General features: G+C 38.0%; 2 protein-coding genes across 2 annotated transcripts; both read left to right on the top strand.

The window, feature by feature from the left end:
• Positions 1-1,083: 1,083 nt before the first annotated feature.
• Positions 1,084-10,788, top strand: chrnb4 (cholinergic receptor, nicotinic, beta 4 (neuronal)). The gene is made up of 6 exons (XM_085259723.1): positions 1,084-1,391; positions 5,243-5,388; positions 6,280-6,324; positions 6,551-6,660; positions 7,134-8,187; positions 10,336-10,788. Exons 1-6 carry the CDS (start codon positions 1,343-1,345, stop codon positions 10,498-10,500), a joined length of 1,569 nt encoding a protein of 522 aa, XP_085115849.1. The 5' UTR covers positions 1,084-1,342; the 3' UTR covers positions 10,501-10,788.
• Positions 10,789-12,382: 1,594 nt separating this feature from the next.
• chrna3 (cholinergic receptor, nicotinic, alpha 3) lies at positions 12,383-18,942 on the top strand. The gene is made up of 6 exons (XM_085259275.1): positions 12,383-12,502; positions 12,940-13,079; positions 14,966-15,010; positions 16,395-16,504; positions 16,825-18,025; positions 18,138-18,942. The coding sequence occupies exons 1-6, from the start codon at positions 12,442-12,444 to the stop codon at positions 18,264-18,266; spliced, it is 1,686 nt and encodes a 561-aa protein (XP_085115401.1). The 5' UTR covers positions 12,383-12,441; the 3' UTR covers positions 18,267-18,942.
• Positions 18,943-20,376: the final 1,434 nt, after the last annotated feature.

The following is a 20,376-nucleotide window of genomic DNA, read 5'->3' as shown; positions in this document are numbered from 1 at the left end:
TCTCTAGTTTAGTAATTCATCTCTAAGTTCACACTTAGTCAAAAGATCAAGAGTGCATTGTTTCAAGTCTCTGGCTATTGAAACAGTAATGATACAGAGGTAAATGAACACAGAAAAAATAGCAATCTAAAGCACTATTGTGAAACTTCAGAAATGTATCAGTGCAGAGTAAAAAGTGTGATATTTAAGAAAACATTTATTTTCTGCATGTACAGTTGGTGTACCTGGTCTAACATATGATTTATTAAAAACAAGTGAACAAACTGTTCAGTCCATGGCCCTCTCCCCGTCAGCCTGATAAAAACAAGAGAGGGTCAAAACCTAATCAGGCCCTATTGATCTGCTTGCACTGATCCAGTCCAGAAGTCTTTGGACTTTAAATTTATAATCCTCGGAGGGTCCTTGGGGCTGTTCTTCATGCCTGATACAGTTCCTTTGCTGGTCATTATAATGAGGCTTTAAGCAGCTCGGTGACTGTAAATCTGCTACGCTAAGATTGCATTGCTTCAGATCTGACTGGACCTCACCTCGGTAAATCTCACATACAGAACCGGAGAATAATTTACTGCTCTTCCGCACAGTCGCCAGTGCAGCGCGAAGTCAGCAAATGATCCCAAGACACCGACACTGTCAAATTATGTCGCGGGTCTGGAAGAGTATTAAGTCCAAAATATCAACATCTGTACTTGGATGCTTGAGAAAATATTACTGAGACTGGTGCTTGATTAGTGCTGTTAGTCACATAGGTGTGAATGCTGAAATCAGCCTATTTCCCCCTCATGCTGCTGTCTGTGGAAAAGCTTTAATCTTTAAAAGATGAAAAAAAGGTTTCTTTGAGAATGTTTTTCCTGTAGTTCGCGGAGATACTGACTATCATGGAGCCTAATTAGGGCACAGGTGAAACAGAGATTAAATAAATACATTTGGGTCGTTATGCTGACATTACTGGTTCAATATAACTGCCCTCTAATTACCTATTATCTGAAATCGCTCCAGAGCTGGTGTAAACTTGAACTAACTGATCACAGATCGGTTACAGGCAGCGGCACAGGACAGATCTGGATGAGTTGCAAGTGAGAGCAGCAGCGCACTAGAGCAGGTTGCTCCTTTTTGGCGGAGGGCAAAGTCCTGGTTGCCGATGTGGTCCCAAATGGGGGCTTCAGTGGATTTCAAAGCTGGATTGTTACGAAAGAACTTCACTATGTGACAGGAGACACCGCGCTGTGATGATAAAGTGACTAAATCTCACGCTTGTAGAATCCGGCATGTCCGAAAGCTTTGCTACGGAACAGCGCAGCTTTGAGTCTTCATCACTGACGACGGACCAGATGGTACCGTAAACATGAGTCGCGCACTCTCGATCCTCGCTTATCTTCTGCCTTTGATTCACTGTAAGTGTGTTTCCCCTTTCATTTAAGTAGCAATTTAAAATATTTCTAACATTTGGTACTGTGTGTGCGTCACCGCCAAATGTATCTCCATGTTGAGGAAACTACAAAAGAATGTATGCTTTTATTGTCCAAAAGTAGAATTTTCAATGCATAAGCTCGTTTAGGCTATTTTCAACTCACCTTTTAATTATTTTTTTAAAAACCAATATTTCTGTAGAAGACATAGATAGCTAAGCTTTTTAAATGTAGCTGAAATATGATATGAATCTATCTATCTATCTATCTATCTATCTATCTATCTATCTATCTATCTATCTATCTATCTATCTATCTATCTATCTATCTGTTTTAAAATATCTGGTTTCGGGTCACAACCAGTACCATCCATGTTTTAAAAAAAACAAACAAAAAAAACCCAAAACAAAATAAAACAAAACAACATTTATAACATCAGACAATTTAGGAAACAATTAGTTAGCGAACATTTTTGGTTCACACTTTATGTTACAGGATTTGGCGCCATATTATTGCATTTATGAGATAATTCTTCAAGTGTGTCCAAGAAATAAAATGCCCCCCCCCCCCTTTTTTTTTTGCCATTTATATCATATTAGTATATTATGTCATATCTAATAGTATATAAACCGCAGCTATCTTTGGCTCTCCGTTTTGTTGTTGCTGTAGTTTTTAAACTGATTAGATCAAGGTTCCAACTCCATTACAATGTAAAATAATGGGTTTTAAAGGTGTGCTGCACCAAATGACCTTTATCAACTCCAAAACAGCTTACAAATTTGTTTAACATGCCTGACCTCATTTTCAATCAGTGTAGCGTCAACACTATTAATTTCCCATATTAAACCTGCATGCACATATACACTTTAGATGCTATTCACAGCAGCTGCCTACAGTTGGTCTGGCTCAAGCAGTCTTTAGGTCTGAGGAAGAGGGAACTTGTTTGAGTCTGGCTTCCAAGAACTTTGAACGACATACCATCTGCTCAGTGGTGGTATGGAAGTCCTGCTGTGGTGAATAGGATCTTGGTGAGTGTCTGATAAAGGCACAGTCATGGCATTATTTACTGACCTGTGGGGGATAGACTGATATTACGCCACACCTCGCAAAGCTGCAGGAGTCTGTGAGTTGATGATGACACACACAGCTGGATACTGTTTCTAAAACCGCACACCATCATCACATGTAGCTGCAAGAAAAAGTCTGAAATTATCAGGATTGCTGAACTGGCTACACATAAAGTGCCTAAACTAATAAACCATGTACCCTTGTGCTCTCGGTATCTTTATTAAACACATCATGTAACGACAGCAAGAGACTTTCTGAATTTTCAGGACAAAAGTCAATTAATTTATACTTAATTCTTAGAATAATATTGCATAAGAAAAGTGTAAAAGTGGGTTTATTTATTAGTAATTTTTTACGAGACATATACCTAAATCTTTTCTACAGGTCTATCTGTTTATTTGCAATTTAGGTTAACAAAAATGACCCTAATTAGATGTTCCTATACCTGTTTATGAGACTTTTGAGAGGAATTTTGGACAATATGTCACTACAGTGCTGTTTAGTGCAGCTGTGTTTCTAGGATGTTTTAACAGCCCTTGTTAGGTCAGCCCTCAGCATCTCAGTTGGATTAAGGTCGGGTCAGGGCTTTGATTTTACAATTCCAAAATATGGATTTTTTCCCCCATCATTCTGTTTTAGGCTCATTGTCTTGTTGCATTACCCACACTGAGTTTCAGGTCATGAACTGCTGCCCTGACATTCACCTAAAAATGTTGAACTGGAACAGGATAACAAAGAAATCCCAAATCATGAAGTGTTCCACCATGATGTGGTGCACATTTTTTCCTCCAAAGAAAATTTAAACTTTGTCTCATTGCTCTCATTGGCGACGTTGTGTCAGTTAAATTTCCAGATAAGTGTCTGCCATCTTGTTAAGAGGTGTAAAGTTTTAAAACTGTTTTTTTATTATTTTAAGACTAGTGTGGCAGTCTTTCATTCGAGATTTTATTGATTTTTTTGCTGCTACTGTTTTTTCACATTTGGTGTGATCTTTGCTCCTTAGGATCTCCTAAGGAGAATACCATTTGTAGAGCATTTATCTAACTGTCAATAACTGAATGCTCAGGTCTTTAGAACAGCTTTTGTAGCCTTTCCAGCTTTGTGTATCCCTATAATGCGTCTTCTAAAGTGCTGTGAAAAACCGAACTCCCAATAAGCCTTAGAAGAAGTAATCAGCACAGAAGTGCAAATACTTTTTCTAGCCCTGAATGTTAATGATTAGTCAGTGTGTTCGATGAATTACCAGCCATTGAAAGCTATCAGTTTAGGCAGATATATTTTTGTGGCTTTTATGAATATCTGACTACATTTTATGAAAAATCAATGCAAAGATTTACTATTTGAACCTTGAATTTTGCCCTTGTAGTTAGTGATAAAAGTAACAAGTTTTCTTCAATGAGCACATTAGTACAAGTCTTGCTTTACTAGAGCATTCGCCACACATAAGTCAAGTCAGCAACTCCAAACCTTGTGGGGACATCAATAACCAGCTGCAAGTAAAGGAAATAGACGAGGTAGTATTACATGTATCTGCTCTGCTTCAGAAGAGAACTGACCATCTGTTTTAATCAGCCTTGCCTTCACACTTTACTTAGACATTATTTATCAGGAATAGGAGAGAAGGCTGAGTTCATGTGTTGGAATTCATAGTTTATTTTTACTTAAAATACAGATTTGTGGTTTGCTTTAAGCAAAGCTGTTACAAAAGCACAGTTATTAACATGTTGTGAAAATATCTGCCCTTCTACAAAATGTAATTACCTTTTTGGGAAATGACTTTTTGGGACTTTGTGACATTTTTATGTAATTTCCAGTAACACACAACCTTCCTAGTTTACATATTTGGGTGTTAATAATTGTGCTTTTGCTTCATGTTTGCTTAAAGCAAACCCACAGATGTGTAATTCTACCTTCCTTAAAAACTAAACAAGCAGTGTGACTGAAGCAATCCTCATTTATCTCGCTTAGAATTTCAGAGATTAAGCAAGTACTTAAATCATGTTAATCCAACCCCCCCCCCCCCCCAAAAAAAAACAACAACAACAAAAAAACAAAACAACAAAACAAAACAGGAGTATGGTTAGATGAGTATTCTCTTTTACCAAAATTTAGTGTTAAAGCTGGAAGGTATCTAACAGTATATATAGTAAGTGTGCTCATGCCAGGGTGGTAGATTGTGTATTGTGGCACCATCAGTTCAAGCATTTTTACTAAAAACACAAAACCAATCACATCCCTAATCTTCAACTTCCCATTAAATAGTGTAGCTTTCATGTATGAGGTTTTATAGAAACCTAACAAACTTAATAATACAAGCTTTTAACACAGTTTTAAAAGAAATCTTTCGATTTACACTTTTTAAAAAAAAAAAAGTTTTGTTTCTAAATACTGTACACTGAAAGTACAACAATAATAGAGAAAAATGAATCTCTCTTTTCACCTAAAATGCCCATTTCCTACTACCTTGTTTAATGTGGTCTTGATTTTTTTCTGTTGTATTTAAATAAGGTATTTTGTCTTTAACTGATTTGTGTATTACACTGTATATTGTAGATTATTTATAATGTAATATATCTATATAAAATATATGTATTTAAAAAATGTGATCTCATTCATTCCTCTTTATTATTGATCTAAAGCTGTTAAAGATTGTTTTCCAATCTCTGTTTGAGATTATAGTCTCTCCATTTTATTGGGATTAAGTTGTCTGGACAGAGGTGAGGTGGATGTGTGTACATAAATGTTGAAGAAAAGTGTGATGTCACCAGGTAGCAGCAGCGCTGACTCCGAAGAGCGGCTCATGAACTGGCTGCTGGGAAAAGATCGCTACAATCCCCTCATTCGCCCAGCTGTCAACAGAACTGAGAGAGTCACAGTAAAGCTGCAAGTGTCTCTGGCTCAGCTCATCAGTGTGGTAAGTGTGTACTCTTGCCCATTGTTAAGAAGTATGTATACTTATTTACATTTCTATGTATATTTCTATGTTTTTTTGTTAGAGACTTTGTGATGGTGACACAACAGGATATAAAGAGAAATTAAGTGTGAAAGATGGCGGGTAATAGAAAGCACACAGCAAGAGACAAAAAAAAAAGAGCTTCGAGGAAGTAGTTAATTAAAGAGCAAGCTCTGCTGAAGAGCCATAGCTCTAAATGGATGGATGAAGCTGAGGATAGATCTGGTCAGCCGTGATCTCTGCCTCTGTCATGTCCAGATTGAAACTTCAGCACATTGGATTAAAAGGGGCCATAAAACTGTTTTGGCCACAGTGATAGAGGCTCTTCTCTGAATTACAGTGGAGGGTCCTCCCAGCTGCAGACTAAAGTAGCAAGGCTCGTTCACAGCTTCTGTTTATGAGTTTGCATTGTACCCCTTGGGGTAATTACCATTTGGTGTCACTTTATTGGAAGTGTATGTCACGGCAGTTTGATGACAGTGCAATCAAAAACATGTTAACAAGCAATCTGAGATGAAAGGAGTGTTCTTGTGCAGTGCAGTTCTTTTTTTAAAGGTTACTTTTAACCAGAGTAAACATGACAGTAAACAGGAAGGTCCAACCATGACTCAAATCAGTATAGGACTTATTTTTATTTTTTAAATAAAATTGCAGAAGCATATAATTTCCAGTTTTTGTTTAAACATTAATATACCCCAATAGGTCTTCAGCTCTTCATGTTTTAATTAACTAGAACAAAAATATAAAAAGAGTAAATGTCAGACACGAGTTCCTACTTCTCTAGGGCCAGTGTCTGGGTCTTAAACTTGTATTACCAATATAGGTAATTTCCCCCTAATATTTCATTTTCAGAATGAAAGGGAACAGATCATGACCACAAATGTTTGGCTCACTCAGGTAGGTGTGATGAAGCATTTTGTTTTGTACTGAGTGAGAATGTGTGTTAAATGTCCTTCATCTTGAACTTGAATCGTATCCGTATCCATTCTTCCTCTCTCTATGTGGAACAAACCGCTTCTGTAATTGTGCCCCAAACATAATTTACAGATAATGTAGCATGTAATTATAAATGAACTGCTATTGGGAAAGTGCACTGAATGGTTGGGTCCCTCTGTCTCTCCAGCACTGGGTGGACTACAGGTTGTCATGGGATCCTGCACAGTATGAAGGTATTGTCAAACTGCGCATTCCCTCCAGACATGTGTGGCTTCCGGATATTGTCCTGTACAACAAGTAAGCTCGGCTGACTTCTCAGTTTGTATTTTGAAGAGAGTTTCTGTCTGCACATTGCTGGTGTTAAATAAAAAAGATATTATTAATTTGTAAAATATTTGTAAATATCCTCTGATGCCCTTATCAAACATTTTGGATGGAACTGTAACAGCGTTATTGTAAAATGAATAAATAAAATGAAAAAAAGTGAAAAGTCAGTCATATCATAGAGTAAGTTATATTTCATGTTTTCACCCTCCTGGTTTCTGTCCTCTATCAATATATTTACCAGCTGTCTGCATTAATGAATGTCTATGCATTTGCTTTAGTGATTAACTGAATCTTTAACAATTATCTTCTTATTAAAAATAATTAATGCCACTATTACACATTATTAAAAATAGCTTTACCGTAAATTTCTATAATTTTGATAATGATAGCTTTAAAGGCCAATTTATATGCTGTTTTATTTCTATTTCCTCTCTTTCTCATAGTGCTGACGGAACCTATGAGGTAACGGTGTTCACTAATGTCATCGTCCTTTTCAACGGCAGCATCGAATGGCTTCCTCCGGCTATCTATAAAAGCGCCTGTAAAATCGAAGTCAAACATTTTCCCTTTGACCAGCAGAACTGCACTCTCAAGTTCAGATCTTGGACATATGACCATACAGAGATTGACCTGATCTTAAAGTCTGAGATGGCTAGTATGGATGATTTTACTCCCAGTGGAGAGTGGGATATCTTAGCTCTGCCAGGGAGACGGACTGTCAACCCTCTGGATCCCACTTATGTGGATCTGACATATGACTTTATCATTAAGAGGAAGCCTCTTTTTTACACCATAAACCTCATCATTCCATGTGTTTTGATCACCTCTTTGGCCATTCTAGTCTTCTACTTGCCTTCAGACTGTGGCGAGAAGATGACCCTGTGCATTTCTGTACTTCTGGCCCTCACCGTGTTCCTGCTTTTAATCTCAAAGATTGTTCCTCCAACATCATTAGATGTTCCCCTGATTGGCAAGTACCTGATGTTCACCATGGTCCTGGTGACCTTCTCCATCATCACCAGTGTGTGCGTGCTCAACGTGCACCACCGCTCTCCTAGCACCCATACCATGCCTTCTTGGGTCAAGCTGATATTTCTTGAGAAATTGCCTGCTTTACTCTTCATGAGGCGCCCTCATAACAAATCTGCACGCCAAAGATTGCGTCAGCATCGATGCTTAAGAGCTAAAAGAACCATTTTGGGCTTGGGATATCCAGTTGCATCCAAGGCAGATATCACCATGTCAGCTTCTGCGCTGCTGTCTTCAGACTCTGCCTTCTCTACACCAGGACACAAAAATATAACTCCTCCAGCAGGATACAGTCACTCCTATAGGAAGGGAGACCAGCGCTCTACTGATTTCCTTCCCACTAGTTTCACATCCACCCAGGACTTCCAACACAGGGACAACTCAGACTGGGCTGCTGATATCCAGGAGGCAGTGAATGGGGTGTGCTTTGTGGCTGAACACATGATGGGAGATGATGATGATCAGAGTGTATGTATACTTTTTGTAGCACATATTTCACCTGGCTATTATTTCATATTCTATATAGTGACTGTAGCTATTTTAATATTTGTTACTATAGCAGTACGTATACAGTATAACTCGTTTGGGTTTTGAGTGTGTATTGTGCAGTCCCCTGTGAGCCTTAAAATATTAAGCATAAGCATGCTTAGTACTTGCCAGTTCTACAGCTGTCTTACCATTTATATAAAAAGATATTTTCCTTGTACAATTAAGAGTCATGATAGTGTAATTAAAAAGGATAAACAAGGCTCTAACACAAAAGATCAAGTTCAATGTCTCAGCTTAACTCAGGTGAAGCCTAGCAGACGTCTGCTGTCAGTTACTGTATGTATTGGCAATCCAACTGTTACTCAAAGGCCTCCCCCATTAGAATGCAAACTTTATAAACTTAACCTGATGAATTATTAAAAAAAATACAGAAAATACTTTGTCATGGACTCATAACTTAGCCAGCGACAGAGACCAATTATTTTGGGTCCAGACTGTAAGCATAGTTTTTGCTCTAAACTTGTGCATTTGGGATCTTATTAGATTTTTCTTTAAAATCCCCAGAGTTTAACATTTGGGCTGGACCCAGAAGGCAATTAGCTTAGCTTACCATGTGTGGCAGCAGAAGTAAACAACTTGGGCCCTAAAGTTTAAATATCTACCTGCAAAGAAATTTACTAATAAGGTGCAGTTTTTAAGTTTACTCTGGTTGCATATGTTAATATCATAAAAGAGACAATCGGTTATAAGCTGTGTGCTGTAAAGATGTCATGAGCAACAACAGTGCAACACAGTGACAAGGCAACCTGTGGAGAAACTTGACAGATGTGGGTGCTCAACGGAATGTGATGTTTTTAACTGAGTTGAGTTTTTGTTTCGAGTCTGCTAATATTTCAGCATTTAATAACCAGCTGAGCGTCTTTGTTGTCGGCATCTAGAAGAGCTTTATATTGTCCTTTTTTCAAAACATTCTTAATCAAGAGAGTAAAAAGGTGAAAAAACATGCACCATAAATCATAATGCAGGCGTAGACCTCACAAATCCAATTGCTGACTAACTAAGCTAACCTATCTAGATATTGATCTGTTCACAGAATGGGTTTATAATGCTAACAAAAAGAGTGATATAAAGGTGACATTTCTGACAGTCCACATATGCGTGTTACTTTTGAAACAAATGACACAGAATTTACATGCAGATAAATATAACTTTATAAGTTTAGTTTATACTAATCTGTGTATGTGAAGTGGATGCTTAGATTTCATGTGATAGAAAGACTCATGCATTTGTTATTCTCTTTATTGGAATAATATGATGGTCCTGATGGGCCTCTGTTGTGGGAATAGCATCACCATTAATCTGTCTACAGTGCCATTATTGCTATCACCAGTTTTGCCTAGGGAAATAACGTTAGTTCAACCACATTTATTATGAAGTTAATTGCAGTCTACCTCCACTTCATTCATTAGGTGAGGTAAACAGAATATGGAACTATTTTAGTTGTTGTTGTTATATATAATATATCAGGTGTCAGATGCCAGCACGTAGCCTGGTCACAATAAACTGGGTCACAGCCATTTGTACTCAAATTATAACATTTTCCTCACACTCCAGGGCGCTTGAGGTATAGGAGGGAAAACTACTAACCCTAAGTAGTGGCTGTAACTCACCAAACTGAAGGCAGATTTTGATTTTATCATTCACTTTCTCCCTTCAAATCAATAGATACCAGCAAATCAATAACAGATCAATAGGGAGGAAACCAGGAATGAGAAATAGCTCGTTTCAAGAACCACTACAGACAGCACTGATGATGAGGTGAAAGGGTCAATAGATATTCCAATGTACAGAATGCAGCACTATGGAGACCGATCCTTTAAGGGTTTTGCCTTGTTCCATGAAATGCATGAAGAAATGTTTTATAGAATATTATGTGTTCCCATTAAAACTAACAAGCATTTGCTTTTTTATTTATTGTCTTCATTTGGTTTCTATATTTCAACACGTTCTAACAGTATTAATTAATCTTACTGCTCTGCAATATTATACTTTGAAAAAAATATCAGCATGAAGAACCATGTACATTGACTAACTGAAATTATTTTATTGATTTCTGTGTTTTTGCAGGTTATAGAGGACTGGAAGTATGTGGCCATGGTAGTGGATCGTCTGTTTCTGTGGATCTTTGTGATAGTGTGTGTGGTGGGAACCCTGGGCCTGTTTCTCCAGCCTCTTTTCCAGAGTCAGATTGTTGCCAACCATGTGCCCAGTTCGGACATTCCTCGCATTTGATCCTCATACAGAAAGACTGAGCTACTTCAGGGTTTTCATAAGAAACTGTGCTATTAGGACAATATTATGTATGAGGGTATAGAGGCTTGTAAAAGTTTTGATGTCTTTTTAGTTTTTGCTTAGCACTGTGCTGGCAGGTAACAGAATCACTGATACAATGTCGTCTGTGCCAAATCGTACCCAGAGGGTTTGATAAAGTACTTGTAAACATGTAAGGTATGGTACAAAATAAATAAAAGCCACTTATTATCATATAGTATTTAAAACAATATGCCCTAAAACAGTAAATCACCCAATATGTTAAGGAATAGTTACATTTGCATATGTTAAAATGCAGCATCATTCACTGAGGCTGCTGTTTCTTCAAAGGATGGGTGTAGCTTTCACTGCACTGAAGTATGCTGAACTGTTGCAGTAATATACATAATGTGATAAATATACTGTATGACTGCTCTCAGATGTAGTGTGACCTGTCATCTGTGTTACTGTGTCACTGAAATACAATGAAGAGCTGTGTGCTCTTTTAGTTTGATTAAATGCATGAAATTGCCTATAAAGTCTTAAAGATGTCAGGGTTTTGCCAATGTGCTTATTTAATCTGTACTGCTGGTGATAAAGATCAGAGCCAATGTGTTCATTTAGGGTGAGCCAGTTAGGATGGTTTATCATATAGATAAAACAGTTGTTCACTCTCAGTGCAAAAAAAAAAGCAAGACAACGCAAAAAATACTGACACAACAAAACTTTTAGAGCTGGTCTTTATTTTAAGGTGTTTTAAGGTTGAGTACTTTCCATAGCCATTCCATATCACTGACATGTAACTGTTAGTAACTATTTCTCCTAAATTTATATATATATCAAGGGTCTAAATAAACAAAACAAAACAAAAAAAAAGAAAAGAAAAAAAGAGATACTCTAGAATTTGTTTGTTTCATGCTGCAGTAATATGAAGGCTCATTTGTGCATTGACACTAAAAGCACCAAATCTTTGATAAGTGCTCATTTTTTACAGATGGGCAATTGTAAGCACACACATAAATGGAATAAAACAAAGCAGACAAACGCAACCTACACTAACACACAAATGAAACGACACAATGCTTACAGCTCACTAAACAGTGCTGAGTGTGCTCATTAAAGGTTCTGCAGACTTTGGGTATTTTGTGAGCCATGCATGTAAATCAAGAGATAGCAATAAACATCTGTGTTTATGGATCGACTGGCTTTATTTTAATCTTAGTTTACAGTTTTTCCAAATGGTTAACTGTTTTTTTCATGCGCCTGTTAACTTCCATTTATTATTGAAGCAGGATGTTGCAATTCCACGGCACATATCCATAAAAAATATTTCTTCTGGTTCAGACCAAAAGGAGTTTTGTTTTCAACAATCATTCCCAAGCCTTATGTCAGCAGTTTTTTGTCATTAGGATACATATGCAAATATATTTAGCAGAGTATTTATTTTAATGCTTGTGTCTCCCAAGAGGATTTAATACACTGCAGTCCACTCATGGAATAAATAAATACACATATTTCCAGAGAGATAATTTCAGTTTTATCTGTTATATAGCTGTTTGGGGTGATGTGACTGTGTGTCAGATATGAAGGACAATGGCTGTTAAGTCTTGGGAAGCTGACCATCCAATGGTGTGACTGGAGGTGAAAGATTTGCACCACTCAACATTTTACCCCCGTTTACCCGATTAAGTCGCCATATTCTGCATATTTTGTATTATTATTTTTGCAGTGCATGGCTCCTGACTGTGACTGGTTGTATGCCTCAGTGTGGCTCTGCCTCCCTCACTCGCTCGCTCCCTCTGCTCGCTCGTTCTGTCGGGTGATGCGGACGAGCTCTTATTCCTCCACTTTCCTCCTGTGTGCTCCGTGGATCGTTGCTGCAGCTGACCCTGGAATTATCTGGCATTTGTCAATTTGAACAGGATGAAAACCAGGTTTCACTTCTTATCTGGTCCCTGTGCTTTCTTTCTGTGTCTTCTGTCAGGTGAGTAAGAAGCTGGTAGCATGAAATCTACTTGTTGCTTTAGGGAAATGTAAAAAAAAAAAAAAAAAAAGCAATAGATCTAATTATTTTTGAAGGCTACGTCTATTGGGTTATGTAAAATTTAATGCAGTGCATCAAGGAATCATGCATGTGTTCAAATCCTTAATCTTATACAACCAGGATAACAGTAATATGTTGATGTAGTTGCTGTTCTCTGTAAGAGACATACTGTGTTAAGAATGATGCCAAATCACTCAAGTTAGAAAGAAAAGAACTTGAAATTAAAAAATGACAAAAAAGGTTGTGAAACTGTCAAATTTAGAGTTCTACTTTGGGTGGTAAATGGTAAAGCAGAAAAAAAATAGATCACAGTTAAACTGTATAATCATTTAAATATGCAGTGAGATTCCCATGGCTGACATTGTGCTCCTGTCCAGGAGGCACATGTTCAGATGCAGAGCATAAGCTCTTCTCTGGGATATTTTCCAACTACAACCAGTATATACGGCCGGTGGAAAATGTATCTGATCCAGTCATTGTGCAGTTTGAGGTGTCCATGTCACAGCTGGTCAAAGTGGTAAGTAGCAAGAAAATGTTTTTCCTCAGTGTCGGAGCTGATGCCCGGAGTGTTTGTGATTTATGGGGCAGCTATTTCACCTCTATAAAACAAATATCACTCTGCTTAATAAACATGACCTTAGATTACTCTTGCCTATAAAGAGTAGAAATTGTAGAAGATCTGTGTGTATACAAGGCTTAAAACTTGTGTTTTTACATCTCAAAGATATAGTTTGTGTGCTGCTTTGCAGACTTTTACTGAAACAAAATTTAGGGGAAGGTGGTAATTTAGACACCGTATCGTAAGCTTGAGATACCCTCTCACGTTACACAGTAGCTCCTGGGACCTAGATGAAAGGGCGGACAATTGGGCTGTTTTTCTGGCCAAGACAAGGTGGGAAATGTCAGCTGTCTGAGTACCTCTCAGGCACCCCCTATCACTCAGTCACTGCCACTTCAGATGGGCACTCCTAGATTTCTCTGCTAGAGTTTGTTGACTGCAGACTGCCGTTCCAGACAGACGACTGTGTCACTTGACGCAGACAGGTTGAGCGCAGGTGGTGTTAATAAGCATAGCAAAGGACTGTTTGGCAAGCAATACAGCTTCATTCACACAATAAATTGTTTGGAAATACAGAATGTACTATTTATTTGCTTTTTTAAGGAATATGTTTTTTTAGTGTTTGCCTCTTTTTTCTTTTATTGTTACCCTTATTGCACCATTGCTCTCTTTTAACCCTTTATGTCAAACAATACTTTGGTGCTATAATGGTCTAACAGAAAGAAAATGCCGGTCAAAAACAGGTAACAGTATTTCACTGTGTATAAACTAGTAACCATCAGGTGACACCTCATGCATCTTCTTTTGCCTCTGTGCAAACAAGGTGTTTTTATTTTTTCAAAGGATCTAAATAAATATTAAAGATCTGTCTGATCAGACAATGATGATATGGAGAGAGAGATATTTTGTTACATGATCCTTAACTCATTTAAAGTAGCAAGCCAAGCTAGAGTGCTGATGGATGACTGTTATTCCCTCTGCACACCTGGTGCTCCAAACTCAGAAGCATTTGGTTCACCTTCAACAACTCCAACATGGCTATATGAGCTAATTTAGAGCATCAATACCTTATGGGCTGGGCAAACTAACATTATCTCACAATCAGGGATCAAACCACATGATCACTTGGTAATGGCAATGTGCATTTTGGTCTCAGAGGCTGTTCTGCTAAAGATAGTAGATGTAGTATATGATCTACAGCCAACATTCAGTTCTGCATCCTTGTTAAAACAAAATCTGCAAATATTAATTTAATCATCTGATTTTGACTACAAAAAATTATTTTGCGTCTTTTAGGATTTTGAGTGATTTAATTATGAACCACAGAGTGTGTGTCTTATCTATCCAAGTGACATGAAATAACTGTTCTCCCAAAGATATTCAGAAGAGGTTAAACTAAAGCCTTCTGTCAACCATTGAATCTAAGAGCTATTCTGGATACAAGATGGTCACATGAATGGTTAATGTTTGCGCTCAGTCATGAGATTGGTTCATTCACGGTCTAAGTCACACAGAAATCTGACCCTCAGTTGTTTTGTCTCCCATCTTTAGTCCCTCTGCTCCAGCTGTATCACTGAATTGCTAGTAAAAAAAAAAAAAGTTAAAGGCTGCGACCTACAAGCCCCAGCTGTCATGTGTATTATGCTCCAGGCATGCAGGACTCAGGTGCAGATCTCTGAAACCTTTTGCGCTGATGCTACAGAAGCACAGACAAAAATCTCAGCAGTGAATTGGATGATTGCCTGTGACAGTTATTATTACTGTTTTAACTTTATTAATAACATGTACTTAGTTTTCTTTGCTTCAGTGTCCTCATTATCTATTATCTTCTACCCTCTTCTCAGGATGAAGTCAATCAGATCATGGAGACCAATTTGTGGCTGAGACATGTAAGTTTATTGTTCAAGACTGTGCAAACAGACCTTGAGCAAGGACACCAAGTCTAGATCCAACCTTCTGTCATGCGTGATTCTTTGGAGCTAGACTGACAGGTTGAATTATTCATAGGAGGAAGCTTTTTAAACACATTGATCCGTGTGATCATATTTTCTTTCAAAGAAAATCAAATAAACTGAATGCACTTACATTTCATAACCAATTTGCATTTTAATGCAATGACAGTAGTTAAGAAATCTAGAATATCCGAATATGGAATATTCATCCATTATGGGTTCGTACAGTTAAAGTGAATCTGGAAGAGAAAGTTCAGTGATTATCCGCTATTTTTCTTTTTTTGCAATGCTGCATAGTGCAATGAACTAGTAATGAGTCAGATGAGGTAGGGCGGGTCTCCTGTTCCAATTTTACATGTACTGAGCAAGCACACATCTGTGACAGAGCCAGTCTTCTACTAAATGTTGAGCTTTAATTGTTCTTAGGAGTTCAGGGCTGGAGCATTGCTTCTCTTATGTTAATCTCATCTGTTGTTTTTAGCATATCTCTGGGAAATACTCATCAGGGGCGAGACACATTTCTCCTGCTCTCCATCCCATCTTGCAATACACTCTGGATACATGCTGTTTTTGTAATTAAGTCAAATTTTTTACAGCTCTCTGGGGTTGCTTTGATGTACTGGTTTCATGAGCCTCATGAGGATCACTGGTCGTCCTGATGAGCAGTGTTCAAAAGATCCATAAAACACACTATAAAGTGTGATTCAAGTCACACGTGTACTATATATCCTTGTGTTTATGTGCTACCTTTGGAGATAGTGACATTATTTCTTTATTTTATGTGGAGCATTTTACAAGCAAATGCATATAAAAACGGACAAGAGATAATTACCAGGAGGAAGCATTTTCGGACTCATTATATTAACTTTTTTTAACTTTTCAGCACGCACCTCCATGGCTAACACTGTGGTTTTTCACTATAGTTTATCACAAAGATAGGCTATAATACTTATTATGATACATGCTGGCTTACTGACATTTCCATTCATGCCAAAATCCTACTGTGACACAACTATAGACTAGTTCTTTTGATATACCGCCAACTGTTGCTTTGTATTAGTTGTTTCTTTAACATACCGATGTTTTTGTAACTAATATGTTCTAGCGATTAAATATGTTTAAAAACATTTTTGAATGAACAGGGTGGAAGGTAATTATTGAACTGTCACATTCTGTTTCAAGCTTTAATCTAACCAAACAGATCTCCAGAAAACTGATTTAAAACCCCTTTACACATGCATCAAATTGACTCTGAAACTCATACCTGTTAATTCTCAGACTTTTTTTTATGTAAAAGAAATTTTTCTGCTTTGTTTCTCAGATCTGGAATGACTATAAACTTAAATGGAACCCAAAAGATTTCGGAGGCGTCGAGTTTATCCGAGTGCCGTCCAACAGGATTTGGAAGCCAGACATTGTGCTGTACAACAAGTGAGCATAATAACAAAAACCTGGCACAGAGTCTTCATTGATTGTTTATTGCTGCAAAGGATGTCTGTACAGTAACAAAATGTTATCGATCTACATTGTTCATTCAGCATGGGTCATTTCTTCTTTTGAAGATTCTTAGGGAAGCTATACATAACATCACATGGTGCATTTACTGAAACCCCAGGGCATCTTTTTAATTGATATTTTCATAACTCAATAGTTACTTATATCTATCTGGTTAGTATTCAGTGGCTCAGTTGTCTTTTACTGTCCTTCCTTTCAATGTTCCATTCTCACTCTTCTTTTGTCTTTTTCTACAGCGCAGTTGGAGATTTCCAGGTTGATGACAAAACAAAGGCCCTGCTTCGCTACAATGGCGATGTCACCTGGATCCCTCCAGCTATCTTCAAGAGCTCCTGCAAGATTGATGTCACATATTTCCCATTTGATTACCAAAACTGCACAATGAAATTTGGTTCATGGACCTATGACAAAGCCAAGATCGACTTGGTGCTGATTGGCTCAACTATTAACCTCAAGGACTTCTGGGAGACAGGCGAGTGGATGATCATTGATGCGCCTGGTTACAAACATGATATTAAGTACAACTGCTGCGAGGAGATCTACACTGATATCACATACTCTTTGTACATCCGTCGTCTCCCTCTTTTCTATACAATCAATATGATCATCCCATGCCTCCTCATCTCCTTCCTCACAGTGCTCGTCTTCTACTTGCCCTCTGACTGTGGTGAGAAAGTAACACTGTGCATCTCTGTCCTGCTGTCTTTGACCGTCTTCCTCCTCGTCATCACAGAGACCATCCCTTCCACCTCACTAGTGATACCCTTGATTGGCGAGTACCTCCTCTTCACCATGATTTTTGTCACTCTCTCTATTGTCATTACTGTTTTTGTGTTGAACGTCCACTACCGCACCCCGAAGACACATACAATGCCCTGCTGGGTAAAGCGTGTGTTTCTTGAACTGCTGCCCAGGGTGATGTTCATGACCAGGCCAGAGAGAGATCCTGAGAAGGTGACTGTGGCTGGCAGTGTTCAGACGATGCATTCGAAATCCTGCGCCATTCATTCATTAGGTACTCTACAAAAGCAGCACAAACCTCAGGCCCTTGCCAACAGCTTGGTGTCAAGTTTAACAAACCGGCAAAGACTTTTTAATAACACAGAGCTTTCCAATCTCAATAACTTGGGTGGAGACTCGATCAAATGTCCTAGCTCTGGGTTCTTGTGCTGTGAGGGCCGCTGCAACTGCTGCTGGCAGAAGAGAACCGGCAAGTTGCCTGCAGATTCTGGAGGAGGGAGTGGAGGACTGAGCAGCCTAGGACCATTGAGTGGAGGCAGTGCTGTGGGTGTTGGAGTGGGGAGTCAATGCTCCAGCTCAGAGTCTTTGGATGGAGGAATAATGCCTCTTCTGTGTCTTTCTCCTGAGGTCAGGGAAGCTATTGAGAGTGTCAAATACATAGCAGAAAATATGAGACTACAGAATGAAGCAAAGGAGGTGAGTACTCAAAAAAGCAAGGCTAAAACCATTTAATGTCATACAGCTTTCAAATAAAGAATTACAATATTGCTGTAACATTGAACATGTTTTTGTCTTGATCCTCTCATAGGTTCAAGATGACTGGAAATATGTTGCCATGGTTATCGACAGGATCTTCCTATGGGTTTTTGTGCTCGTGTGCATCCTAGGAACAGCTGGCCTTTTCCTCCAGCCTCTATTACTTGGGGAAGATATTTGATTCAGTTTGACAAAACTAATACTAATACTGCAGACTGCTGAATTCCGAGAATATGTTTCACAGATGCTTAGAAAAAGTTTCAAAGCCAAGTCGAAATCATGACAAATGTTGATGGTATTTCAATAGAAGTGTTTCGTTTTCTTCATAGATTCATAAATCCTAAGGACATGGCTGCATTTAGGGTGATTTTAACTGAAAATGTTTAAGTGTCTTTAAAAATGCTAAATGTTTCCCAAAGCCAAAGCCAACACAGACTCAGATACTCTGATCATTCAACAGGTAAGCTTCACTAGAAGTGAAGACTGGGGCACATTATTACATGAAAATGACATAACCTTTCTATAGCTGTGATATTTTGTTTTGATTGGCTGTTTTACTTAATAGTCTCACTAAAGTGATGTATAATATCATGTGTGACAGACTTCTGTGGTCGTGTATCCTTCTGTATTTATCTTCTGTATGTAGTTAAGCTCTGCTAATGTTTGTGACTATTATAAAACCAGCTACAAGAAGTCAAGACAAGCCAAATGGCTTTATGACTTGTGGAATGCTTCAGTCTCAGAATGAGACTTGAATGGGATGCAGCACTTCACAAGGTACTGTCTACAGAACTGTTTTGCAATCGACCTGTGATTTTTGTTTGGATTGATAAATAGTGAGTAATTATACCTGAAATATGTCTATATAGATAGACATATTTCAGGTACTTGCTTTGAGCTTTTTAACAATAAAAATCAACTTTAAACAAACCTTTTTTTTTACTTCATACAAAGGTTAGTACAGTAGAGTGGGAGGGGAAAAAATCAAATTCACCACTGCGGCAGTATACTTGGAATAATTGTCATCAATATTGGGTAAAACCATTTGCAGGGTATCACATATAAGATGGTCTTCTTAGCGTGATGGTCCAGGGTCACCTGGCACAAGACGATAGTGGGAGTTGAGCCACCTGAGAAGAGATCTCAAAACTTCCCTGTAGGTAGCAGACAGTTGGTGTTGTAAGCCACCCCCTGTGTTGTGGGCCTCTTTCACTGCTCTTTCAGACCATCTGTCTTCTCTGTACAAAAATTTGAACATTGGCTGGGTTTGAAGTGCACCGGGATGACGTGCTCGGGAAAAACAAAACAAAACAAAACACCTCCTCAGTTTCTCCGACAAAGCTGCTATATAAGGGATGACAATATTGTTCTGTTTGTCATTCTGTTTCTCCCTAGTTGGTGTCCGACATTCTTTCCTGTGTATCTTTGCTGATTTAATGAAAGCCCAGTCAGGATAACTACATGTTTTAAGATAAGGGGCAGGTGCCACTGGGATTTAAATGCCTGGGACTCTCCACCATTTAAAGAAAGATTGTAGGCTAATTCTTACTTCTTTCTTAAAGTAAGTATATCGAATCAGGCCACAGACAATTCTAAGTTGGGTTCTTTATGCTTCCAGATATCACATCGAACTGTCAAACATTATAAAATTTAATGGAGATGTTCAGGTTTGAAAATCAAGCAGTGCAGTCTGTGTTTAAAGACTGCCACCCTGTGGTAAATCTTTGTTACTACAAATTACTTCCTGTTCGTTTTATAAAGGGATATATATTTGTTCTGATTGTTGCTATAAAATATCTTTATTTGATCACACATCTGAAGTCACTACAAACAGCTGCTGCTTACCTTTAAAATGGTTGCTATTCAGAAAGTGTAAAACCTATGAAAATGTCATTTATGAATTGTGAGGATACTGGAACCATATGACCACACCATACACACACACATACAAACACACAACTTTAGGTTGCATTTGTAGGAAATAAGTGGCATTGACAAACATTTACATGCAATTAAAAGCAAAGAGAAATATTCTTTGAGTTTATTCTCTATTTATCTACCTCTGAATTATTGTCTGTAAATCCAGAGGTAAAGATTTGGTCAAAGTTAGTTTGGTCAGCTGGATCAGAATCTTTCTTTAGTCAGTGTCAACCAGTGCACTCTTCAGAAAAGCTAACGTGTGTGTCTCTGTGTGTGGTTGCTTTTTAGTTTGCTTAATTTGTGGATTAAATTTTTATGGAGATTGTATTGCATTTGAATCGCTATAGTTATTTTCACTTTTCATTGTATAT

This window comes from Mchenga conophoros, linkage group LG1 (assembly GCF_057382185.1).
Source record: "Mchenga conophoros isolate Kocher_MC1m ecotype Shallow Benthic linkage group LG1, M_conophoros_male_GT1.1, whole genome shotgun sequence".
In the NCBI taxonomy this organism is placed as follows: Eukaryota; Metazoa; Chordata; class Actinopteri; order Cichliformes; family Cichlidae; genus Mchenga; species Mchenga conophoros.
The sequence above is the reverse complement of the archived record's forward strand: the minus strand, read 5'-3'. Positions and strand labels throughout refer to the sequence as shown.